This window comes from Zalophus californianus, chromosome 11 (assembly GCF_009762305.2).
Source record: "Zalophus californianus isolate mZalCal1 chromosome 11, mZalCal1.pri.v2, whole genome shotgun sequence".
In the NCBI taxonomy this organism is placed as follows: Eukaryota; Metazoa; Chordata; class Mammalia; order Carnivora; family Otariidae; genus Zalophus; species Zalophus californianus.
In genome coordinates this window covers 79,864,948-79,892,828 of record NC_045605.1, presented here as the reverse complement: position 1 = coordinate 79,892,828, position 27,881 = coordinate 79,864,948, and the positions used below count along the sequence as shown (strand labels likewise).

Here is a 27,881-nt window from a genome sequence, read left to right as displayed (position 1 = left end):
ATATTGCAGATTCCATTTTACTAATTAAAAATGCTGAGATGGTCAACTTGTATCACTTCCATTTTTCCCTCGATAATGTTTAACCTTAAATCAAAAAAATCTAGAAGATAAAAGAGCATGTTATCTGGCAAGTCCATTCCACCCCCATGGTTATTAATTTCAGAACACATCTGAATTCCTTCTCTGGCACATGCTTTAGTAGGGGAACAGACAGCTCCCGGCCGGGTCAGATTTCAAGTTCTCATCTGTTGGTACCAATACCATTACCAGATTCTTCTTTGTCGTCAACTTCTGAGGTCTTCCCCAAGTACAGTTTGGTGTCTGAAGTTCCACTGAAGTGCCTGTGGTCATCATTCTCTTCCCAAAATCACAGTTTCTTCTCTTGGCAAAAACATCTACTGCCCTGAGCTTTGCTTTTGGAAACAACTTCTCCCTGAGATCTGGTTGAAGCAACTCTCTGGTGCCATACTTCCCAGCATGGAGGCGAAGAGCTTCACAGTTTGGGATTATGTTGTATTTGCAGCCCTCTTTGTCATTTCCTCTGGAATTGGGGTGTTCTTTGCTATTAAGGAGAGGAAAAAGGCGACTTCAAGGGAGTTCCTGGTCGGGGGAAGGCAAATGAGCTTTGGCCCTGTAGCGCTGTCTCTCACAGCCAGCTTCATGTCAGCTGTCACTGTCCTGGGGGCCCCCTCCGAGGTGTACCGCTTTGGGGCATCCTTCATGCTCTTCTTCATCGCGTATGCACTTGTCATCATCCTCACGTCAGAACTCTTTGTCCCCGTGTTCTACAGATCCGGCATCACCAGCACCTACGAGGTAAGACAACTCTTCTATTTTCTTCATTTTGGAAAGAGTTGCTATTTTCTCTCCCCTTGGACTTTTTTTTTCCCCACTCTCTAATAATACACATCGTCTTAATAACACGGGATAGTTGAGAAGCAGATTTATTTTGGGGATGATGATGCATCATGGTAAAAACACATTTCGTTGTGGGTGCCTGGGTGGCTCAGTCGTTAAGCGTCTACCTTCGGCTCAGGTCATGATCTCAGGGTCCTGGGATCGAGTCCCACATCGGGTTCCCTGCTCTGTGGGAAGCCTGCTTCTCCCTCTCCCTCTCCCCCTGCTTGTATTCTCTCTCTCGCTGTGTCTCTCTCTTTGTCAAATAAATAAATAAAATCTTTAAAAAAAAACCAAAATACTTATTATTGGGAAAAGCTTATGTTTGGACACACAATAGTTTTTCCATCTGTAGAATGAAAATATGGAGCCAATCTGACAAGGGTATCTCAATGATTAGATGAGAACCTATCTGTAAACCCCTAATGCATTGTCTGACTTGTAGGAGAGTCTCAATGAAAGAGAGCTGAAAATACTTGTTTTATTCACATCAGTCTTCTGAAAAGCAAGCAGAACATACACTGTAAGTATTGTCATTTTCCAGATAAGAAAACTGAGACTGAGATAAATGGCTTAGTCAAGATTGTAGAGTAGATAAGGCCTACTGAGAACCCATTTCATCTTTATCCCTTTCTGTCACATACTAGAGCTGAGTACTTTAATATAGGTTATTCCTACCAGTGGAGAAATGGTAATGTTTTTAAAAAAATTAGAAAACATTTTAATGGGAGGGAATTGCTAAATGATATATATATGGGGTTTATGTGGATGAAAACAAAATGAGGCATGATTTTGCAATACTTCTCAAGAAAAATAGCATGTTAAAAACTGAATTTGCATGTCCAATATTTAAGCATGATCATAAATCAGTTTCTATGAGAAAGGTGTTTATTTTCCTTATCCAACACCATCCCTACCAAGTCACAGCAGAGGACTCTTAACAGACCTCTTTTTTTTTTTTTAACTCTTTAAACTAAATGATTATAAAGGATACTCTGGACTTCAAAAGCCACTTCGGCAAAGGAACACTTTACAGAAGGTTTTAAAACTTGTGATTCTGCAGATAATCATAATCATATATCCAGTCTGAAACTCCCCTCCCTACCAAAAGTAGGTGACTGGAATTAGGTAATGCAACAGCTACTGTCTGGGATGTAATTCAAGGGGAAACGACTCAATTTATGGTTAGTCCTACAATATATATGCACATATCCTCGCTGCTCATTAGTGTACTTCTGAAAACATAAATATATCTTAGGTTTTTCCATTCAGTTATTAAGGTTTGACTGCCAAATGCATTGCTGGCATTTTAAAAAGAATTGAGTCAGTAACTGCTAGAGCGAGGAAGACAGAGAGAGAAAGAGAAGAGTCAGAAAATGGGAGTTTGATTTCAAAGTCCATTGCTTAATAATAGGATGACTTTGTACAAGTTACTAAGTATTTATCAGCTCAGGTTTCGACGCAGAAAATAATACCTCCCTTCTTTCGCAGAGGTTTAGTTAAGTGTAAAAGAGCTTTTTAAATTATTAAAAAAAATAAACTACCCAAATGAGGAAAATCATTTTTACAACCAATTCCATAATCCATTCGATACTCATTAAGCATCTTCTATGTTCCGGGAACACTCTAGACCCTGAAGATAAAGTATTAAACCAAACCCCTGCTCTCATGGAACTTACTTTATAGCAGAGAAGGTGATCAAGAAACATTCCATGTAAGACAATCATAACAGAAAAGCGTTTGCTATTTGACTTTGCGCTGAACACTGCTCTAGCTACTTTACATGATTAAATCATTTGGCCTTCAAATCACCTTCTTCGATAGGTTCTATTATTATCATCCCCATTTAACAGACTAGAAACATGAGGCACATAGAGTTAAGTAACTTGCCCAATTTCACTAACAAGTGGCCGTTTTTCAAACCTGAGCCATCTAACTTTAGAGATGGCATGCTGAATCAAAATGCTATCCTGCCCTACTAAGTGCAATAGAGAAAAAGTAAATAAGATAAGGTAGAATGTAGTTCTGCTTTGGGTGGAGAATGCCGACAATTCATATGGGGTGGTTAGGTGAGACTTGAGGGATAATTGGGCATTTAATTGGGGACCCGGATAAAGCAAGCAATTGCACCATGGGAGGGAAGAACATCCCAAGCTAAAGTAACAACAGATGCGAAGGCCCTAAAAGGGGAATGTGATTAGCATGTTTGAAGGACAGCAAAGAAATCGGTGTGCTTGGAGAAGAGTGAGCCAAGGGGAGAAAGGCAAGAGATGAGATCAAAGAGGTGGGGGGCCCCACTCGGTGGAGTAGCAGTTCCAGTGGGTGTGGTGTCAGACACAGGGGGCTTTGAATATTTATAGGGTAATTTGGTTGTCAAAATGAGTGGGGGGCACTACTTGAGTTTAGGGGGCCTGAGCAGGGACACCAGGTGTCTTGCAGTATGTAAGGCACATAATATGCAATGAATAATTGTACCACCACATACTTAGAAATTTTTTAATGCCCTCATGTTCAAAACCTACTGCAAATAGAAATTAGTAGTACTTTGCTACATAATAATGTTAACTTTTTTTTAAAAAGATTTTATTTATTTATTTGAGAGAGAGAGCATGAGCTGGGGAGTGGGGCAAAGGGAGAGGGAGAAGACTCCATGCTAAGCAGGGAGCCCAACGCGGAGCTTGATCCCAGAACCCTGGGATCATGACCTGAGCCGAAGGCAGCCGCTTAATCACCTAAGCTACCGAGGTGCCCAATAATGTTAACTTTTTTAAAATAAGAAGTTATACACACACACTATAAATTAGTCTATTTCCCCAAAATTAGAATGGAATAAAAACATTCTCTTGAAATTATTGAAACCTTTACTGAGCAATCTATTCCAGATGTGCTACTCAATACCCAGTTCGTTGTAACTGGTTTTAGTAAAGCAGTTCAGTTACTTCCTTAAACCAATTGCAAATATGTGACTAAGGATATTTGAGACTGTCTTTTAATTATTAAGTTAATACAGTTATAGGAAATGTAAGTGTTTCATTGAATTTAATTTATAAAGTTTGTTGCCCTCTACATATTTTTAAATTTTTAGTACCCTAATAATAAGGACTATCGATTATGTAAAGTACATAAGGGGCGATTTGGGGATTGCCTTTTGCTTTATAAGAATTGGCAGAAGGCACAAGGATTAAAAGCATGACCTCCTGACTATTTGGCTTTAAATGCCAACACTGCCACCCATCAGTGGCATGACTGGGAAAATTGCTTAGCTTCTCTGTGCCTGATTTCCACATATGTGGAATAGTGATAATAAAAGGAACCGTCTCACCGGATGTCTGTGACGAGTAATCGAGGTATTACATGCAAATACTTTTAACAGAACCTGACAAATGGTAAATGCCACATAAGAGTTTTATATTATTATTTATTATTATTGTTGTTTGTGTGGTTACTATCCCCAAATTTATACCACTTGAGCTCTTTAGAGAAGCTTGAATGTGTTAAGTTTCTTTGTTCATCCTCCATTCCCTGTTACCCATCCATAGACATTCTTTCCAGGGTCTTTTAAAGTACTAAGGACTGAAAGAGGTGGAGTCTATTTTTCTACCCCTTGAATCTGGGATGGCCTTGTGACTTGCTTTGACCAACAGAATGTGGCAGAAGCGATGTGTGAATTTGGAGCCTAGGCCTCATGATTGTATATAGGTTCTGCTTTTGCCCTCTTGGAAGGCTGTCCTGGCACTGCCATATCAGGAAGCTGGGCTAGCTGGTCCGTCTTCTGGAGGATGAGCAGACACACAGAGGAGAACAGAGGCACCCTAGCCAATAGCCAACACAACTAGCAGACATGTGAGTGAAGCCACGTGGACCTTCTCACCCAGCTGACCTTTCAGCTGATCGCAGTCTCATGAGGGCCCTCGGGAAGCAAGTAGAGAAATAACCCAGCCAATCCGCAAATTTATGAAATATATGAAATTCTTTTTTACATTTATTTTTTTATTTTTATTTTATTTTTTAAATTGCAGTATAGTTGATTCAATCCTTTGTTTTTAAGCCAATGAGTTTCAGGGTGAGTATTATACAGCGATAGCCAACTGATTTATTATTTTTTTATATTCTTTTTTTAATTTTTAAAAAATTTTTATTTTTTTATTTAATTTAATTTTATTTAATTTTATTATGTTACGTTATACGAAATCAATGAATCATGGATCACCACATCAAAAACTAATGATGTATTGTATGGTGACTAACATAGCCAACTGATTTAAATTCTTTGATATACAGTGGGATTTCAAGACCAAGATGTGCCATCTGCACAACTTTATCACTAGCCTGTCCCATGTCAAAGCATGAGGGATCGTTCTTACCCTCACGTTATAGATTAGGCTCAGCTCATTTGCAGTGTCATACAGCTTCATTATCTCCATAGAAGTGATGGTTTGGCATTAGTTATTGCCTTCTTTCTCTCAGCACACACTAATAAATCTAGTCTGTTCTTATTCAGGCTGGTGTCTGCCTGCTTTCTTATTTTTCTTGGACTTCTTAAACTAAACGGGTTCTGAACTGCTTAATTCTCTTTAATCCAAATTTTTTCATTATAATAATGCACAGGCTACTGTTTTTTTTTTAAGATTTTATTTATTTTATTTGAGAGAGAGAATGAGAGAGAGAGAGCACATGAGAGTGGGGAGGGTCAGAGGGAGAAGCAGACTCCCTGCTGAGCAGGGAGCCCGATGCGGATCCCGGAACTCCAGGATCATGACCTGAGCCGAAGGCAGTCGCTTAACCAACTGAGCCACCCAGGCGCCCCAGGCTACTGTTTTTTAATATCATCTTTTACGGTGGTTTCTAAACATTATAGATGACATACTGTGGGGGGTAAATTTCTTTCCTTTTATTTCTCCTTTAAATTATATTTGTGGTGTTGTAGTAATTTAAGCTTTCAAAAATTAGATGTGCATAAGATGTCATTATCGAATATTATTCCAGCACAGTAAATGATGCTACAAAATGTTTCATTTAAGATGGATATTCAGGGTCTGAGAAGGTTTGAGCCAATGTTATAAAGCCTTTAGGTCATTGTAAGACTTGACTTCTACTCTCCATGAGGTGGGTCACGACAGTGTTTGGGCAGAGGAATGACATGATGTGATTTGCATCTTGAGTGTTGCTCTAGCTGGATGTTGGCAATGAGTCTGGGGTTTTGACTGCTGTAGCAGGGGGTCTAGTTAGGAGGCTCCTGCTGTAGGCCAGACAAGAGCTGATGGTATTACAGTAGCTACAGAGGAGATGATGCAAGTGGCTCTATTCTGAGAGTGGGACTTGGGCACCAGGGTTCCTTTATGAAGTTGATGTGGGGAGTGAGAGAAAGAGAGGAGTAAAGAATGGATCCATGGTATCTGAGTTTGAACCAACATGAGAAGTGGACTTATTATTCACTAAGATGGAAAAGAATATGGTTCTATCAGGCCTGGGGTTTTGAAAATAATCAAATACAATGATGGGAAGTGTTACCTGTGCAATTTTTTCAAATGCAGGCATGAAGCATGCGACTCTTTGGTTGAACTTCCATTTTTACTTCTGATTGTAGTGATAGATAAATACACACCCAAGAGGACCACTGAGTGAGGGAGGGAGTAATTGAAAGGCTGGGTAAATACATTCTTTCAGGTGGATTATTACACAGTTGGAATTGTCTTTCTTCTTTCATGGATGAGAAACCAAAGGCTTAGGTCACAGTGGCAAAGCTCAAACTAAAATTCAGGGAGTCTTACTTCTGAACCACTTCTTTTATTTTTTTTTCACATATCTTTTTCTCAGTACTGCCTCTCCAGTTGGACTGAATTGGCTGAATTTAGTGGAACTAAAGTGAGATGTTAAAACCCTTGACTTTGTGAAGATTCCTATAGCAGTTTCCTCATTATCTTTCCATTTTGGGGGAATAATTTCCCCTTTGCTTTCCCAAACCTCAGGTGCCACCCAGCCCCAAAGCCAATACCGCATTATTCTGGGGCTTTGTTACAACATTTCTCCACTCCTGGTACCAATTTTTATATTACTTATGTATTGTTGTGTAACATATCACCCTCCCCACCCCCCAAAATTTCTTAGAACAGCAATTTTATTTGCTCACAATTCTATGGGTCAGCAATTTGGTGTGGGCTCAGTAGGGTCCAGTAAAATAGTAAGGTTCTCCTCCTGGTCTCACTGTGGCCTTGTATATGACCGCCATCAGCTAATGCATTAGCTAGTGGCTGGTAGGTCTAGAGGAACTCAGATGAGACAAATTGTTTATATCACACTTGGCCTTATCCTCCAGCAGCCTGTCTTGAGTTCTTTTATGTCACGGGGCAAAAAAGTTCCCATCAGCAGGACACAACTTTTTACATAAGCATTTTTAAAGTCACCACTTACATTATATTTGGTTTAAGTTATGTTCCCCCAGAAGCAAACCCTGAGACAAGGATTTGAATGCAAGTCATTTTGGGGGAAGTATTTCATTTAACATTGGTAGGTAAGTGGCAATTAAAATATGGAAGGACATGAAGCCAATAAAAGGTGTGTTTTTGAACAGATTACTACTGTGAGCAATTGAGGTTCAGTCTCACTGGGGACCTCTGGAAGACATACAGATCATGTCTCAAGGTTGTCCTTCCTGACCGGCAAAGAAGCCTGAATATTTTTTGTCTAACTCCCTTGGGTCACTGGCTTTCAGCCAATGATAACACCCCCGGGCACTTCTAGCCTGCCCCGTGCAAGGGCTGAAATAAAGCCCTTAAGCAAATGATCACAGGTGCATTTAGAAGCCATCAGCATGTACTGGAATAGTGAGCGCCAGTAAGCTCAGGCATTGCACTCACAGTGACTGTTACAGTCACTAAGGTCCCACTATATTCTTGTGCTTGTACTTGGCATTATCATATACTATGTCACTGGAGCCTTATAAGCACCAATTTTAGAAAAGAAAGCCATTGTTTAGTGCATTAAATGAATCCCTCCAAAGGTGTATGATTTGAACCTAAGTTGTCCTCACCGCAAAAGTTTTGCATCATTTTCCATCCTATGACATCTGAGACTTGACTCCTCACTGACTTCTTTACCTCTTTAAGAATATTTTCCTTATATCTGGTGCCCTCAGTCACACACCCACTGGACTGACTCACAGTGTACTAAATCTATCGTCTGAAGAAGGAAGGTCTACAAATAAGATAGTTATTTTCTTAGGGTAAGGGTTGAGCAGGGCAAAGAAAACAAAAGTCTGAGAAGTACAAAGCATGTTGATTGAAAAACACACAGTGATTTTATGTGGAGAATAAACAAAGGGAGGGCTAGTGGTGTGACTTAGGAAGGGTATAGATCAGACAGTAGAGAATATCAAGTGTGGGGTGTACACTTTGTCAATGATAGAGAGTCACTGAAGGTTTTAAGAAAAAGAGCAACATGATTAGAGCCTTGCTCTAGGAGAACCAATGTGGCAGATGTGTGGTTGATGGAATGGTTGGGCAAGGATTGGAATTAGAGGGAGTCACCTGGGAAAGAGGGAATATAGGTCTGGGCTAAACTGGGGGGAATGGGATATAAAAGGAAACAGTGGCTTCAGTATAGTCAGTAGGAAGACCCCTGGGTAGAAAGCCAGAGGTTCTGAATTTTTATTCAAACAACAAAAATTTAAAAATAAAAAGTATTTATTTTCTCTATCATGAGAAGCTTAAGCAAGAATTGAGCTTTAATAGAGCTCTGGTATTTCTTTGACTTCAAACAATCCATATTTTTCTGGTTCTCTCAAGTATATATAGCATAAAGTCATATTATAAATCCAAAGCACTAGACATAAAGGAATACAAGAGAAAAGCACCTTCTTAGCAGCTCTTATGTAAATAACTCACTGACTCTTTGCTTGTCCTTCTCTCTGTTCTTTCTAGTACTTACAACTACGATTCAATAAACCAGTGCGCTATGCGGCCACTGTCATCTATATTGTGCAGACGGTAAGGGGGAAGGGCTGCTACAGATGTGGGAAGTGTGGGGTGACAAGATATGGGTTTGTTTACTCCGGGGTGGGGAGGGCAATGAATGCAACCAAGGGACAGACCTAGCACTAAGAAGAAACTACTTTCTTCCAAGGATAGCACTTTCGAGACATGTGATTACATTGAAAGTTACCCACATTGTACAGACCACGTATATTCATCCAAATAATAAATAAAAAACAAATGTATATTATAAACCACAAAGGAAAAAGATAGCATTAAAAGCACATTGCTTTGGGTTTGAAATGGTCCAATAACTGGTTTTCACTAGTTAACTGCGTTGAACCAGAAATGCCCATTTTGTTGAAAGTCATTTTAAGACAATACTCCAAAAAAAAAAAAAAAAGACAATACTCCCATTCTCCCCTTTGGGACTCCTGTCCTGCTTCCTAGCTCTGGGTGCCTTCATGCTGTACCCCAGGGTCACCTGTGGGGCACACTGTTGGTATGCTTCTTACAACTCACAATGTACTTTCTGCTGGAAAATAACCTTCTTCCCTTTCTTAATCAAAACTCCCACTGAAGGATCACTGACTGAAGGATTTAAGAGAGAGAAAAGGAGGAAAGCAGTGCTCCCTGAACTGCTCCTACACTTTTGCCTGCTAAAACCCTCACAGGAATCTGTAAATGGTGAAATCCCATTTAAAATAAAAATGAGACTGCACCTACTTCCTTCAGCATAGTGGCTGCAACCCTGGGAGTCCAAAGATGTACTCATGAAGTAGATCACCCACGTTCGTCTTCCCTGGGCCATACTGCCTCCGTTCGAAAATCCGTATTTTAGCGGCATGCTGAAATGAGGTTGAGTCATTGTGACCTACACGTGGGGGCGGGGGTGGGTAGAGAAAGGCTGAACCAAAACCTTACCTTGAAGTCTATCTTTGTTTCCTTCAGAAATACCCCATAGCCATAAAGTCTCAAAATTCACAACAGTTTTAAAAGTCCAATGCTCTTCCTCCATCAAATGCTTATTAACCGCTTTGCACACTAATGACAGTAATCAACGATTTCAAGATTAGAGTGGTTGCCAATGACATGTTTAGTGACATGATGAAGGAAATACCCCTCTAAGGTCAATAAGGAAACTTTGAGGCAGCTTTCCCTTCCGTGTCACTTTTCACACTGTTCACTTGACTCTTGCTTCCCCAACAGATTCTCTACACAGGAGTGGTGGTGTATGCACCTGCGCTAGCACTCAATCAAGGTGAGTCACTGATGCTCCCTTGGATACTCTTCATCTTTTTATGCTTACATTCTCACCTTGAGAGATATACATCCATCTTGTTGGGGAGACATTCCTGTGGTTAGGGGGCTCCAATTACTGTAGTCATCATGATAGAGAGCTCCAAAAATCAAACATTGAAAATAGCGCTGGGTGTAATATGTAACTGATGAATCACTAAATTCTACCCCCGGACACTAATAATATACTATATGTTAACTAACTTGAATTTAAATAAAATCTAAAAAAACAAAAAAAGAGAAAAGAAGGTAAAGAATTAGTTACTTGATTTGCCCACAAGGTTTCAAACACCCAGTTTGATTGTCATTTGGTTGTTTGTTTGCCTGTTTTTTAATCACTGAAATGATGGCAGTTTTGGTATTGCCTACACACAACCACTAAAGACGTTTATAATGTATGATCCCATCTCATGGATTTCATGAAGTCGATAATCTGAATACAGGAGTAAAAGGTACTCATAGTAATTATTTTAAAACTTATATTTGACCTTTTTGAGGGAATAGAATCCTAGAAACAAGAATTAAAAAAAGATTGAGATAAATTTCATAATAATACCTATAATATTAGAAGTCTTCAATATTCAATTTAATCATGCTCTGTGCTTATATTGAGACACATTTATTCAAGGCTGATGTTTAGGTGGTTTCAAAGTACTCAGACTAACTTCGTTAAGAAAAAGCAAACAAACAGTTGGTGCAAAGACCAGAAGCAACAGAATTTTAGGAGGAAAGATTTGGCTTTTAACATTACCTAAAAATTATAGACTGAGTTGAAGTATAACACTGTAATAAAACAGTCTTTATCAGAGGTGAATGTAGTAAGAGAAAATTCTAATTTGATTTCAACTTGCCCACAAAGAACACTGACAAAAATATTGTGACTTTTTTCTCATAAACCTTGATCTTCTACTTTTCTCAGAGAAACTTCTTTCATATTTTTTCTTCTTTTCTAGTGACTGGGTTTGATCTCTGGGGCTCTGTGTTTGCAACAGGAATTGTTTGCACATTCTACTGTACCCTGGTATGTATCTAACTGTGAAAAAGTATTTAGCACCATCTCCTAATATGGGATAAGGGCAAACCTCCAACAACAGGGCATCTAATTATAGCAGAAATTGCTATTCCAAAATTAAAGAGAAATTTGCTGGCTTCTCTGTCACAGTTTCCTGAGGAAGGTGCTGTTCTTTTATTTAAAATTCTTTCAGTGCCATTAGCAGAATTGGATTCTGGGCTCATTTGAGAAAGCCATGGCAAAGAAAAGATTTCATGGAAGAAATCCCTTCTTGCTCAGAGGATAAGTGACCATGTGCAACTGCCAAGAAAACAATGTGCCTGTTAACAGTAATTATGAACCCTAGATAGCATATACTTCACTGTCTAGTGATTGAGAAATGCACAATGCATATATGAATGATCAAGGATAGCTGGTATTTTGTAAACTTGAGGATTCCACAGCTTGTTGTTTTTTCTTATTTATGGATAAGCTTGCATTACAGTACCATTTGGCTTAACACATGCTCAGTTTTTCATCAAGGAATCTGGGTGGTATTGGCAACATATTTATGTAATTGTTAAAATCTGTTTAGTTCCACAAACATTCATTGAGCACCTATTATTTATCATGTTTTGCAATGGGAAGCTTTATTCTTCTGAATCATTGGCATTCATAGACAGAGGCTGTAAGTAACCAGTTAAAAATATGGCACTGGTTTTCAGAAAGCTGGATTTTCTTTCCTCCTCTATAGAGAAAAACAAAGTAATCTTATATTATCATCGAGCAGACCATCCAGATATTTTGGTATTGTGTGCATATCAGATACTCTTTGAACATAGATCATGAAATAATACAATTTAAAAATGTCCTTTTCATACACACAATTCCCACCATTTCTTTTGCACTACAGAGTTTTGTCTTTTTTTTTTTTTTTTCCATTCCATTCTCACTACCATAGCTCTATTCCAGACACACATCTCTTACCTAGGTTAAAAATAAGCTCCTGCTCCTTATATGTCTGGCCATATGTGACAGATTAGTTGCTCCAAGGCATCTATCCATACAAGGATGACTAGACACATTGCCAGGGACACTGAAGGCAGCCTTCTTAGCAACAATAATGGAAGGCAGAAACAGTGAAATAATATCTTCAAAACATTGATGGAAAACAATTGTCAACCTAAAATTGTGTATTCAGCAACACTAACTTTTAGGAACTGTCAAGAACCAAGAGAATTTACCACTAATCTATCTTTCCCTGAGAAAAACCTAGAGGAAGTACTTTGGGAAGAAAGAAAATGATCCAGTTTTGGACAGAAGAAGTAATGATAAGAAAATAAAATAGTAAACATTTAGTAAGTCTAGTCAAGCAATTTTTGGTGTTCGATGATAAAAAAGTAATTTTATAGTATAGTATAGTATAACATACATATCTAATTATATATTATAATTTATAATATAATATACTACTGCTACTTCTACTTATTATTATTATATGTAATTTTGGGATTAAGAAAAAGAATAACCCTCATTTGGACAACAATAGCATGTAAATCAAGAAAACAGTAATCAGAGTTGACAATTTTATTATCTTTGAATTGTTGGGGATTAAGACATCCTTTAAATTTAGATTCTAACTTAAAAATTTGTAGCAAAATTTCAAGGGGACCCATTTAAACAAAATGTCAAAGTGGAAAAAAGGGAATTAAAACAAGACAAAACCTCAAGTGATTTAAGCAAGAGAAGAGGATAAAAACAGAGAAGGCACAAATAGAAATGAAAAGTAATGTCAGAAACAAGTCTGGATATTGTCATAATCGCAATAAGCTAAAATGAACTAAATTTGCTACCTCTTAATTGGTTTCAGTGCTTCTCTCCACTCCGCATGCCTCTGGAAGATTAATCTTAATCACCTGTTACTTCATGCCACTTAACTGACCCAATTCTCTTCTCACTTCCTATTGTTCCCAGGATAAAGTATAGGCCTCTTAGCCTAGTGTTGGAAATCTTTGATGATGTGAGTCAATCCGCCCATCTAATCCCTTACCGCACCTCTGTCCCATCTTTCCTCTCTCTAGCCAGGCTACAGGCTTTCGGACCCCACTACAATGGTGGCTTATTTGTCCAACATGTGGTGCTCATGCTGCAGTTTCTTTAACATCCTGCGGATGGTTGCATATCCAAGATAAACGGTGGAAGAGATTAAAACAATAAGTGATTCCTGCCATTCAGGGGCTTGCAATCTAGTGAAGTAAACATTAGATTTCAAACAACACAGACTGATTAAATACATCAGTGACACTGCTCGATCAGGGTTATAGGTCAATATGTGTGTTTTGGGGGGGTGTCTCACAGATGAAGAAGTTACAGAGTCAGAAATTTTCATGGTGGCTATAATCTGTCTCTCTCTTTTTTTTTTTTTTGGAAGGTTTTATTTATTTATTTGGCAGAGAGAGACATAGTGAGAGAGAGAACACAAGCAGGGGGAGTGGGAGAGGGAGAAGCAGGCTGCCCGCTGAACAGAGAGCCCGACACGGGGCTCCATCCCAAGACCCTGGGATCATGACCTGAGCTGCAGGCAGACGCTTAACAACTGAGGCACCCAGAGGCCCCTATAATCTGTCTTTTGATGTACTTTTGATAAAGTGGTTTGTTCTCTTGCCTCATGTCTAGCTGAAATTCAAAAGTATGCATAAGGTTTATGCATATTTTTGCATAACCAATAGCAAGTAGCTGCTGAAAACTGAGCTCTGTGACATTTGGTCTTCGTATCACTAAAATCTGATGTTGTGATTTGGATTTAGAAGGCTCAATGTCTTTAGAGAAAATCACAATACTATTACTCGGGAGGTTGGAGGTAAATATTGATTATTCCTCAAGTCAGGATGTGAACACAATATACAAATACAGTGCCTCAGGCAGGGACTTTAATGTCTATTTATCAAATTGCATTCTAATTACAAAAGAAATGGTGGGACAACCCCAACGTCTTCTTTCTTCTCAAGATAAAGATGAAATCTGTCATCTTTTCGCAGAAGTTCTTGACACTCTGGAGGAGTAACTGGGGATGACAATTCTATTTTTCAATGTTAAAAATACCACATCCTTCCATTCTCATAATGCTTATTCATTTTCAAAGCACTTTTTTTTTTATATCACTTCGTTTATTCTTTCCCAATTTGCTCCTTCCATCTCACTGTGATCCTCAGGGATTCTATACCTGGATTACTTCAGGAGCCTCTTTCTCGCTTCCTTTCCTCTTGCCCATGTGTTCTCAACTAGAATTGTACTTTAGAATCCCTGTGGGAGCTTTCAGAAAAATATTTAAGACTGGATCCCAACCCAGACTTCAATTTATTCAGAATCCTTGGGTGCTAGGACATTGGCGTTTGTTTGTTTGTTTTCAAATTCCCCAAGGTATTCTACAGAGGATCCAGTTTTGATAACCAACACACTAACCTCTTCCCTCATCACTCTGTCCTGAGTTCTGCTGTGAGATTTATCCTCCGCAAAGTCTGCCTTGCCCACCTCACTCTTTGACCATCGTCTAGCTCTTAAAACTCCTTTCTCCATGAATGTCTGGAATCTATCATTCTTTCCTAGTTCTTTTCTTTTTTTCTCAGCATTCTAGCATCTCAGTTCCCCCAAATTTATTTACTGTCATGAAATTTACAAAAAACAACAAAAAAACCCTCATGTTTGTATAAGCCAGACCTAGATGATTATCCTTAATTTCCCCACTTCCTCATCATCTGTATTCAATTATTCACAAGTTGTGTTGATTTCACCTCCCAGTTATCTTTCAAGTCCATCCATTTCTTTCCATCTCTACCCTGCTGCAAACCTGCTTCAAACCTCTGTCCTCGGGCACAGACTACTGAAATCAACTCTGAGTATATCTCTCACTCCTTCTTTTCCTTGGTCCAGAAATCTGTTATCCACACAACCACCCTTGAAACCAATATGAAGCGAACAAATAAAATCTCTCGTCATGTAAATCTCTTTAATGCTTTCTCATTGCTCTTAAGAAATCATTTAAGTAGCCTTGCCAAACCCCATGTGTTCTGGCCTCTAGCAAATTCAGCAACCTCCCTTTGGGCATTCTGTATATGCCTCAATCTATATATTCTAGCATTCTTTCATTTCTCCAGGCAGCCATGCATCTCCATCCTTCACATATGTGGTTCCCCTCTCTTGTCCTCTGTACCTGGTAAATTCCTACTCGTTCTTCATAACATAGATCAAGAAAGAAAGATGAGAGAAAGAAAGAAAGGAGGGAGGGAGGGAGGGTGGGAGGGAAGGAAGGAAGGAAGGAAGGAAGGAAGGAAGGAAGGAAGGAAGGAAGGAAGGAAGGAAGGAAGGAAGGAAGAAAGGAAGGAAGGAAGGAAGGAAGGAAAAAAGATTGCATCAGCAGAGAGGTTGTAAAGAATTGGAAGACTTGCAGCCTTCCTTTCTGAGAACTCACATCTATTCTCTCCATTTCAGGGAGGATTAAAAGCAGTGGTGTGGACAGATACATTTCAGATGATTGTCATGATTGTGGGATTTTTAACAGTTCTCATTCAAGGATCAGCTCATGCTGGTGGATTACACAATGTCATAGAGCAATCAACAAATGGATCTCGACTAAATATATTTGAGTACGTCCAATACTAGTTTTTCGTGTTCTATAAAGATTTAGCAGTATACCCTCGATAACTAAAATAATATTTGGGGATCAAAGGAACATCTTTGTTCACTCAATTCTCTCTGCCTCATAGCTTTGATGTAGATCCTCTCAGGCGCCACACTTTTTGGACAATCTCAGTGGGAGGAACTTTTACGTGGCTCGGGATCTATGGAGTTAATCAGTCCACCATACAGCGATGCATCTCTTGCAAAACAGAAAAACATGCAAAACTGTAAGTTATAAATAAATATTTCAGTTTTCTTAGCCTTTATTGGGTACTTATTATATGCTTCCACGCGCGCGCGCGCACGTGTGTGTGTGTGTGTGTGTGTGTGTGTGTGTGTGTCAGAGAGAAATGGAAAATTTTATTTAATCCTCTAAGCAATTTTTTGAGGCAGGCATTACTACTCCCATCTCAGCAAGGAAGTGGGTTTGAACTTCCGTCTCTCTGCCTTTGCTCTTCTCTACACCATTTGCTGCCTGCACTTACTGAGAACTTACTAGGCGAAATTAGGTGCCCTGGGGGGCAATGCAGAGGTAAAAAGCATGTTTTGCCTCCTCAGAGTTTCTATGATGAGATAGCCCTTATGACTAACTTGATTCAGCCTGTGGTCTCAATCAATTCAGCTTCTATTTTTCTTGTGATGGATATATCCTTAAATTTTCCAAGGAGAGGTTTAAAAGAAGGAAAGCCAAGGTAATGAGGTAAGTCACAATGGGGCTTTTGCCAACCCAGCTCCCGCCGAGCCGGCAGTCACCAGTCTTGCCAGGCGCACTCGCCCTGACAGACCCCAGCAGGGGCACAGCTTAGGAAGCCTCTTCCAAGCCCTGCAAGGCATCCCGTGCTCTAGAATGGGGATTGAAGGAAGTTCTGTATTATTCTGCAGACCTGGCAGAAATAAACTAGACATGCATCTAAAATGGACATTTTATCCTCATTGTTCTGTCCAAATTTCCAGCATCCCCAGATTTGTCGGATGTCCTTAACTTTTCTTTGAGTGAGAAATGGCTACTGTGAATATTTCCCCAACAGATTTTAAAAAAATTTCAATGCATAGGCTGAATAGAAGATAACATTGCTGGGACATGGTTCACTGTTTTGTAACTTGAATTCCAAAAGAGACTATATTTCTTATATGTTTCATACACTCGCAGAAGGAAGAATTGAACGCCTATCTAGTATTCCATTAATTTGCTGATAACATATTCATATCCTGTTACAATAAATGTTAACAAACCCTCCATACAAGATCATCACTTTATCAAATAGCTGAATTACTGGAAATGTATTTAAGATCAAGTGTGACTTTGATCTCACAATTCCTTTAAAATTAAAGTTCATTTAGGGGTACTTGGCTGGCTCAGTTGGTAGAACATGTAACTCTTGATCTTGGGGTTGTAAGTTCAAGTTTCACATTGGGTGTAGAGCCTACTTCACAAAAATAAATAGATAAAATTAAAATTCATTTAAAATTCTGCCTTAAAATAGAGTTGACTGTATCTCTAAAAGGATCTTTTGGTGAGATAAACAATAATTCTCTGCTACATCTAGATTGTTTTTAATCTTATGTATTTGTGTTATATTATTTTTTCTTGTTAACATATCTAATTTCCCCCATCACAACAATAATAGTGTGTACTCCCGAGTGTGTGCTCGTGTTTGTGCATCTTTAAGACTCATTTAGCGAGTTAGTTTAAATCAAACAAAAGTTGATACAATTACATTCATAATAGTTGCTTGGGGTTTGGAATTTATTGCATGAGTATGAAAACTGTCAGAAAAGGAGAGGTATTCATGGAGAAAAAATGTACACACTTTCCTAAGCATTTAGGATTGCAACTCCTGCTTCCACCCATCCCCACTTCTATGGAAGGACCAAAGCTATGACAGGAATTTTGTGAGAATAAGGAAAGATGGAAAAATAAAAATTCTCTTTAGAAAAGACTTCCCTGAGAGAATCCAAATTGATTTAGTTACTACAGTTCAGAAAAGAGAAATCAGTCAAAATGGCCAGTCCAGTTGAAGTGCATGCAGGTGGAAGGAAGCCCACAGTGGGGATGTGTGGTTTGTCACACAGCTGAAGCCTCAAGGTCACTATGGGGGCAACAGGAGGCCACTCGGAGCCAGCTGCCAGTTTGCTCTCACCTAGGAGGCTGTGCAGGATGTTGATTAAATGCTCTACTTCTGTTCAATTATCTGAGAGCTTGGTGTCATTAAAACATTCCATCAGAGTTCAAGGAAAGCTCTGCTACTTGGGGAAAATACATCCTGAAACATACGTAGGTGAGAATAGATCCATAACGTTCGTACTGAACTTGTCCATGGGTTAAAACCAGGAGCGACTCATTATATATGCATATAATTTCATGGCCAGGAATGCGGATTACTTACTCACGAATTACTCACATCACTGATTGATGTTAAGCTTTATTGACCTTCCTCACACCTGGAAATACTATCACCCACCATGTGATTTTAGATGTGCTCCCTGAAAGCTGACTTCACCTCCTTTTGTTTCTAGACCCCAGTTTATCTTTAAAGATTGCTGATCATAAAAGGTGCCATGAGGGTAATAGGGGCTGATGCATGTTCTCTGGTCCCTTCCCATCTCCATCCCATCTCCTGGCTAAGACGAGCACACCCACATAAGTCACTTTTGTTCTATTCCTACTGCCTTAGTTTATTTTCCTCATTTACATCTAAAATCATTGTATTCATTTATTTCATTTCAGTGATGATTTGTTTCCAATCCCAGAATTTAACTTCCATGAGGGTGGGTTCTGTGTTTGCTCGTTGCTTTACCCCGGGACCTAGAAGACCCTGGTATATAGAGATGCCTGATAAATATTTTTTGAATGAATCAATGAAGTGGCTTAAGTTACAAGATTCCATAAAGAATCAAAGTCCATTTCTAATGAAAAACAAATTCACAACACAAGGACTTTAACACTCAATACAATTTTGCCATTGGTTTCTCATTTCCCATAGTTGACTGGTGAAGCTTAAAATTGTTTTGGATAATGTATGAATGTATGGCTATATAACCTACATCTCTTTTTACAGAATGTAACTCACTCATTCCTCATACTAGTCCCATAATAGAAGTAGAGCAGGTGTGCTAACACTCTTTTTACAGATGATATAACTGCCTCAGAGTGTCACACGACTTGTCTAACTAACATCAGATGGTTGTTGAGGATAAAGTCTTCTGATTCACGGCCCAAAGTTCTTTTAAAAAAAATAAATGATATGAGGAATATAATCATATTGTACTGAATTTCTACCATTCATTCATTCATTCATTCAATTATTTATTACCAAGGGCGCCTGGGTGGCTCAGTCATTAAGCGTCTGCCTTCGGCTGAGGTCCTGATCCCAGGGTCCTGGGATCGAGTCCCACATCGGGCTCCCTGCTCCGCGGGAAGCCTGCTTCTCCCTCTCCCACTCCCCCTGCTTGTGTTCCTGCTCTCACTGTCTCTCTCTGTCAAATAAATAAATAAAATCTTTAAAAAAATTATTTATTACCAAAAATAACTTCATGTCTGCTATGTGCCAGCACAATTCTATAGCACTGTGTTTGTTTGAGTGGGGGAAACGAATAATAAGCAAATGAATATATTATACAGTTTTAGATAATGATAAGTGCTGTAAAGATGTAAAACAGCATAAGAAGTAGAGACAGGTAAGAGAGCAGAAACGCACTATTTCAGATGAAGATGGTCAGAGAGGGCTCTCTAGGAGGCGGCCTAAGTAAAGGTTTGAATCAAGTGGCCCAGAAGGGAGGATAGCAAGAGTACAATCAGTGCAGTTAACAGGTATTGGCCACCTCATGTATTACCTGTATTCCCAAAAGGCTGTCTTTAAATCAACCCCTCTAAACAAAAACAGACCAAGACAACCCCACAAGAAACATTGTTAGAAAACTCTAAAGGAAGTAACTTCTAGGATAAGTCCCTTTTCTAATGTAAATGGTATGAAATAGAAACTTCCAAATGAGAGAATCATTTAACCAGATTGGCTTCATAAATGAGTAGTTTGGCTCAAGGGTTTTCTGAAAACTAGGTACACCTGTACAGTATGGGTTTTCGGAGGCTTTGAAATTAATGTGTGTCCTTACATTTAAATGTGGATGTATCTGATTCCCTTCGAACAATGACTTGATCCAAGAAAATTCCCACTGTTGCTCCCCTGACCCTTTGAAACTCCCCAGAATGAGGTTGTTTATATAAATCCAGCCCACTTTCAAGTCTTCCTTGAGATTAAGAAAACTAGTGGGGCGCCTGGGTGGTGCAGTCGGTTAAGCGTCTGGCTCTTGATTTCTGCTCAGGTCATGATGTCAAGGTTGTTGAGATGAGCCCTGTGTTGAGCTCTGTGCTGGGCGTGGAGACTGCCTGGGATTCTCTCCCTTCCTTTTCCTCTGCCTCCCGCCCACACTCTCTCTAAGGAAATAAATAAAATCTTAAAAAAAAAAAAAAACCCTGAAAACTAGTAATATTTTGACTTTCAAAAACCAACAATGAATACAAAATAACCATAGGAGACTGCCAAAGCACTCAAACTGGAATTAAGTGTATCTCTGTGTTGTACAAATAAAACGAATTGCTCCCCAGAATATGGGTAAAATGACCTTAGGTTTTGCGTACTTTCTGTTATCTTTAGAAAAAAAAAAACCCTCAACTTTAAATTTCATCTAAATCAGTCTCCAAAGTGATTATTTCCAAAATGTGTCTACTTCTACATTTATCTCATTATCCCTCTGGAAGAAAAGGTGTTAAAATGTAAGTTCACTTTTTGACAGTTTTATGAATTGAGTGGGGGGAAAAATCACTGTATGTTATATAATATGAGTGATCGGTATGTGAGATTTCATCCACCACACATTGAGATTTTGCAGAAAAACTCCTGATTTCAAAAGAAAAGCCATCAAAAATCTACCTCATTCAAATTTTGTCATCAGTCTAAAAGTGTAACGTTCCCAAACAAAAAAAAATTGCAAATGTATAAAGTGTAATGATTCTTGAAGGCTGTGGAATTTTATTTTATAGCAAAAATCCCCCAAAATTTTTACCATGGAGTGATGTCTTTATCATACTATAATATGGTGTAGAGGTTACCAATAGATCTTTGTGTTTTTTTCTAGAGCCTTGTATTTTAACTTGTTGGGTCTCTGGATCATTCTGGTGTGTGCTGTCTTCTCTGGCTTAATCATGTACTCCCACTTCAAAGATTGTGACCCTTGGACTTCTGGGATTATCTCAGCACCAGACCAGGTATGTGTTCCCTTGGGACCAGTGGGGAAACAGCTGAGATGAGTGAGTTCATAATGAGTGTCATGGTTTCTGGCCATGAATGAGTAATATGGGTTCTTCCTTTTTTTCCACCTGGATCTCAAGCCACTTCCTAAGCCCAAGAGAGTTGATTTCTTTCCTCTTCTCTTGGGTGATATCACCACACACCAGGTTCTAAAATGGTGGCGTGACACGTAAAAAGGTATCTCACCTTGTCCATGAAGATAAGGCCAGGGGCCAGGGGCCAGGGCAAGGCTGGGGAGAGTGGAAGTTGGGCTTGAACCCATGGCTTTGGTTGTTGATGCGGCTTTTCAGTTATTTTTTTCTATGTGTCTCAAGGTTGATTAAAGATGTTTTATTCTCAAATTGAAGAAAATGACCTTTAATTCTATAAAGCTTCTGCTCATGTCTTCTCATCATAGCTTAAACGCCATCACCCCAATATACTACATTAAAAAATGAAGGGGGGAAATCGGAGGGGGAGACGAACCATGAGAGACTACGGACTCTGAGAAACAAACTGAGGGTTCTAGAGGGGAGGGGGTGGGGGGATGGGTTAGCCTGGTGATGGGTATTAAGGAGGGCACGTACTGCATGGAGCACTGGGTGTTATGCACAAACAATGAATCATGGAACACTACATCAAAAACTAATGATGTAATGTATGGTGATTAACATAACATAATAAAATAAAATTAAATTAAAAAAGTGCTTTCAAAAACTCCATTTATGGAGGATGTGTTCAAGAGGAACCATCACTTCTCTCCCCTCTCTATATTTCACTGTCCCCTCTGTCCCAGGGGGGCTCCTCTCTCACAAATCTGACTACAAGGTAGAACCATAATTCCTAGATTCCCTGAAGATGAGTTTTAAGCATTTGTTGTTAGGATTTAACTGCTAACATTAAGGGTAGACAGGCAAGAAAATGGCATATATTGCAAACATAGGAGAAATAAAACAAGTTCCTGAACCTTCTAAAGTCCATTCAACCCTTTTCCCTAATATCAGCTGCCCCTGCCCACCCCTCCATCTCCCCTCCAGCTGGAGCTGGACCTCAGGTCCATGAAGTCTGATTAATCATAACCTCAACTGCCAGCATGTAACAACCTGAGTCCTTGCAAACTCCTCTGTTTTATTTTCTTGTCTTTTTTTCCCACCTCCTTTTGCTAAAAAGTGATGTTTTCACATTTCAGACTCTGCTGCTAAGGCCACTAATCCTACCTTGTTTTACCTCTTTCAGCTGATGCCATACTTTGTCATGGAGATATTTTCCACGATGCCAGGACTGCCCGGACTCTTTGTAGCTTGTGCCTTCAGCGGAACTCTGAGGTTAGTATGTCGACAACTCTCCACTCTGATGACGTAGAGGATGATGACAGTGGTGATGGCAAGGCCAGTGAGGTGACAAGGGTGACGGTGGTCGTAATCACCACTACTTACTGCATACTTACTGTGTGTCGGCTGCCCTGCTGAATGCTTCATTTTTATGTGCTCCTTTGTTGTATGAGATGGAAACTTGTGAAGCTTTATGAAGTAATTTGGATTTGAAGATCAATGGGAAGGCATTAGAAGTGTTAACCTTAAAAATAAAAACCACCAATGATCTTACCAGCAAAAAATGGGTTTATTGGGGAATAGAAGAGAATTGCAATATGGGACAAGTAAGTTGAGGCAAAACCATAGGTGAGTGTGAGGAACAAAGGAGATGTCTGTCTTTTTGAGGAGAAAAGGAGTAAGCTGGGAAGGCTGTTATGAACTAAAAGACCAATTGGAGTAAACCGGGAGTTCAAAGCATGGTGGCTTTTCATTGGCTGAGTGGTTGCTGGGGGAAAGGGATGCTTTCCCTCTGGCTGGGATAGAGTAGTATCCAAGTACAAGGTCAAACCTGTGTAAGGTCAAGTCCCTCTCTTTCTGATGGGTCTGCAGTAGAATATAAGTGGTAGGGCATGATTTTGTGAGGAGAAAAGGAGTAAATGGCTCTTAGATTTTAACATTAAATGTGATATCAAGTTTCAATTTGAAAGATATTATTTACATTTAAGAATACTTATTTAAGGGGCGCCAGGGTGGCTCAGTCAGTTAGGTGTCCCACTCTTGGTTTCAGCTCAGGTCGTGATCTAAGGGTCCTGAGATGGAGCCCTGTGTTGGGCTGTGCACTGAGTACAGAGTCTGCTTGAGATTCTCTCTCTCTCTCCTGCCCCTCCTGCTTGTGCTCCCACTCTCTCTCTCTAAATAAATAAAGCTTAAAAAAAAGAATATTCATTTAAGTTAATAAATCGTAAAAAAGAACAAAATGCATATACTTATTCTACTTTTAGGAAAGATTTTATTGGAGATATTGAATTTTATTAAAATTTTGGCATTTTTAAAGTGTTTCTTTAATTTTTGGCATATTAATATGTTGATATATATCCAAATTAGCAATATCCTTGAATTCATATAATGACTTGAACTTGCTTCTGGTGTAATTCTGATTTAGTTTACTACTGAATTATTTTTGCTAATATTCTTTTTAGGATTTTGCTTCAGTAACACAAAGTGGTATTATTCCATGGTGTTGAGATTAAGATCTCAGGGAAAGTCGGGACAGAAAAAATGAGCACCAGAGGATCAATCACAAAGAAGGGTGGCACTCTAGCTTTTATTTTGTCCCTCTCTATAGAGCTTTACTTATTTATCTTTTTCTCTTACTCTAAGGCTAAGTCTCTCCAGATTAGAGAACATGTAGTTGTCAACAGATAATTCCCCCATAAGAGAAGGGATGGCTCCTTTGGTCTCAAGTCCAAAACTTCTAAGAGAGGGACACAGTGGACAGTATATGCTACAGAGAGATTCCTTCTGCTACAACCTTAAGTTGGATGTTGAGTTGAGAAAGGAAAAGACGGGAATAGGGATACAATAAATAGATAGTGGTTGAGGGATAGGAAAAATTAAAAAGAAAGATTTCTACCATCTTAAAGAAGCTTTAGAATCTGAGAAATTGGCATTTGGATAATATACCTGACTAAAAAGGCAACCCAGCAGAGGTTCTATATGGGCCAAATTCAGGGTTTTGCTTCCTCTCTCTCAAAGGATTTGAGGGTCACCCTAATGTTCGAGACTTTCAGATGATGTATTTTGAGACAAAACTGTTGGGAATGTGGACTCTTTTTATTTGGACACCTACTTTCCTTATTTGACTTTCATGGAGCTGTGGTGGATAGAAGGGGAGTATGGCAAGAAACACGTACCATGCATTGATTCTCAGGAAAAAAGGAATGGTATCTCAAAGTACTTACAGTTTCAATTCTCTAGAAATGGGTCTTAGGAAATTTCTACTTGCTGTATCTGCCTCTTAGGAAAGGAACTTTTAATTTTGCATACGATGGACCTGGAACTATTCCAACTAAAGTAAGCTACAGTTAAAATTAATGATACCATTATCCTGCATTACAGAAAAAAGAAAAAGTTTGACATTTCTCCCATGTTGTTGGCACAGCTCTAGCTTGTCTTCAGATGAACACTGGAGGATAATAAAACAATTAGCTACTGAATATCAGTGGAAAATTTACAAACAGATGGCCAGACTTTGTTCATCAGCTGGTTTCTTTTCCAGAACTTTTGTGTGTGGTTGTGATTTTGCATCACATGAATTTAATACTGTTATCTATTCTACTAGCTAAAATATTCCTGATCTGTACGAGGAATTAAATAAGCTTTCATGCTATTCTGAAAATAAAACCCCAACGTCCAGGTTCTCTGTCATCAAAGTGAGTTTTGGGGCCATAAGACTGGACTCTGGTTGAAAAGTCAGAGAGAATATCAAATCTTTATGTAGTTTTAGTCTTTGCCCATTTTCCATCCTACCTTTTGCTCCGTTCTCCCTTACTGATTGCATTCTAACCACCCTGGGGGCTTCAGGTTGTTGAACGCAATAAGCTTTCCAGCTAGAGGCATTTAAATGTAATTTTCCCTTTGCTCTAGAATATCTTTTTTCCCCCGATTTGCATGGGTCCTTTCAGCGCCTATCTTAATCATCATTTCCTAAGGGAAGAATCCCCTAACTTCATATCAGCTTAGGATCCTGCAAGACATACTTTCATAGCACCTTATTTTCCTTCCTAACAACTGTGATCAATTGTGTAGTTGGTTGTTGAATGTCTGTGTTGCAGAGTGTAAGGTCTATGTTTTTCCGGTTCATCACTGTATGCCTAGTACCTAGAATGAAGAGATGCATAAATGGTATGAATGGAGAAATGAATGAATGAATGAATGAATGAATGAATGAATGATTAATGAGTGGCAAACTGTACTGATTCTGATTCCTGGATTAGGATAGTCACTGCTTCAAGTCCAACCTAAATACACACACACATACACACACAACTTTTTATTGCCTAATTCATTTAATGTCTTGTTCAGGGGCATTAGTAGGTATTAGAGCATGAACATCAAGCTTCTTCACTAGAGTTTGAAGAAATCAAAGAGCACAAAGCACAGAGGCAGCTTTGAAGAGTGAGTAGGCAGTCCCTGTAGCTCACCTGAAGTCCCAGAAGAAGGACATATGTCTGCATCTGTTTTTTGTTTCTAGAGCCCTGCTTTGTCTGTTTGCCCTGACTGATGGGGCAGGCTGGTCAGCTTTATTTAGCTTGGACTATGTTCTTGCTTCTCTCTCCCTGTAGCACTGTGGCTGCCAGCATCAATGCCTTAGCAACGGTGACCTTTGAGGATTTTGTCAAGAGCTGTTTTCCCCATCTCTCCGACAAGCTGAGCACCTGGATCAGTAAAGGCTTATGTAGGTACAGCCGCTTCATCTTCTACTCCATGTCATGAAATGTGCATATGGTACTTGCTACTCAGGACTCACAGGCACAAATGCACACTGAGCATATGAGGAATTTCACATAAGGATTCACACTTCCAAAGATATCAGGAGGGTAACAGGGAAGAATTACCAGCTAGCTTACCTTTCACCAACCTTCTATTTGACACTCTTCTGTACTCACCCCACACTCTAGATTCATCATTTCAACATCTCTTGCCTGTGCCTTGTTCTGACCATATTCATCCCTCTACATGGGAAGATGTTCTGCTCACTATGGCCAGTCACTTTGTCTAATAAAGTCAAATTATTTCTTTTTCTTTTTTATAATTTTTATTTATTTATTTACTTATTTATGTATTTATTTTTAGTATAGTTGACACATGGTGTTACATTAGCTTCAGGTGTACAACATGGGGGTTTGACAAGTTTATACATTGTGCCAAATTCTTTTCTAAAGAATTTTTTATTACCAAACTCCTGGTAACCTCACTTCAAGGAATAATTGCTCCTTGCTTAATCACACAGTTGCATATTATGTTTATGCTCACGGTAGCACTTATCATATTGAATTACAGTTTTACAGAGTTTACTTCTTTTTCAGTATAAACAAATTATACGTTTATTCACTTATTACAAAAAATGTAGGTAATTGGAGAAAATATATGTACTTTTTAAACAAAATTATGCTTAATTTTGTTCTGGTTGGTTCTTTTTCCTAGGATAGTGTGGCAAGCATTTTCCTGTGTCATTTATGCATTATTTGAAAACATGGTTTTTGAATGTTTGCTCGATAGTCTACAAAATGGCTTACTTTTTTATTTTTATATTGTTGCTTTTTAGAATCTTTTTTCATTTTTTGTAACATTGTGATGATACCCATATACATTAATCTTTGATGGCATCCATAATTTTTTTCCTTAATAAAAAGCCCCAACAGAAAATTACCAGATCAAATAATACAAATTCACTGACAGTTCTGGATATATATTATGAAAAATATTTCCAGCGTGGTCCAATTAATAATATTTATGTGTGACAGCAGTGAGTAGTGACATATTTCTCTGTGCACTTGACATTAGTATTTTTAAAAATTGGCCAAATTCATGGGCAAAATAACATCAAATTTTTGCTTTAATTTACATTTTTTGATTTATAGTGAATTTTGAACACTTTTCAGATGACGAATAACCATTTGTATTTTTTGTGAAAATCTATGCTTTCTGTTTGTTGATGAGATACTAGAAATTTTGTCTGTAAAATCTCTTCGTGTATAAAGGAAACGTGACCTTTGTATATTGCAGAATGTCCCCCAGATTTTTTAAAATACATTTTTGATGTACAGAAGTTCTAATTACATATTTGATCAAATGTGTATCATTTCTTTTACTATTTTATCCATTTCTTTATGCTTACAAATTTCTTCCCATTCAAAACCCATTTATAGATTTCCTTATTTTTCCTACATTGCAAATGATTTTATATTTCACATTTAATATTAAATGTATTCAAATTATTTGATTTATGATTTATGATGAGGATCTAAATTGTTTTTTTTACCTATGTAGCCAATTTTCTTTTTTTTTAAGATTTATTTATTTATTTGAGAGAGAGAGAATGAGAGAGAGAGAGAGAGAGAGAGCACATGAGATGGGGGAGGATCAGAGGGAGAAGCAGACTCCCTGCTGAGCAGGGAGCCCGATGCGGGACTCGATCCTGGGACTCCAGGATCATGACCTGAGCCGAAGGCAGTCGCTTAACCAACTGAGCCACCCAGGCGCCCTGTAGCCAATTTTCTAAGCATCATTAATCCAATAATCTTCACTGGTTCTTAATATTTCAGTGATGATAATATACAATATAAGATTCTTTCATCTGTAAGGATTTGTTTAAGGATCTTATATATTATTTTCATTAAATTAAATTACCAGTTGCAGGACAAATACCATCTTGTATATTATA

General features: G+C 38.7%; 1 protein-coding gene across 1 annotated transcript in view; it reads left to right on the top strand.

Annotated features, from left to right (window-relative positions):
• Positions 1-209: 209 nt before the first annotated feature.
• SLC5A12 (solute carrier family 5 member 12) overlaps positions 210-27,881 on the top strand; it is a 51,874-nt gene continuing 24,202 nt past the window's right edge. Inside the window, exons 1-9 of the mRNA XM_027580251.1 lie at positions 210-816; positions 8,817-8,882; positions 10,077-10,128; positions 11,120-11,187; positions 15,646-15,800; positions 15,921-16,061; positions 20,971-21,100; positions 22,359-22,447; positions 25,780-25,892. Coding sequence (XP_027436052.1) covers positions 478-816; positions 8,817-8,882; positions 10,077-10,128; positions 11,120-11,187; positions 15,646-15,800; positions 15,921-16,061; positions 20,971-21,100; positions 22,359-22,447; positions 25,780-25,892 — 1,153 coding nt within the window. The 5' untranslated portion in view covers positions 210-477. The remainder of the gene's footprint in view (positions 817-8,816; positions 8,883-10,076; positions 10,129-11,119; positions 11,188-15,645; positions 15,801-15,920; positions 16,062-20,970; positions 21,101-22,358; positions 22,448-25,779; positions 25,893-27,881) is intronic.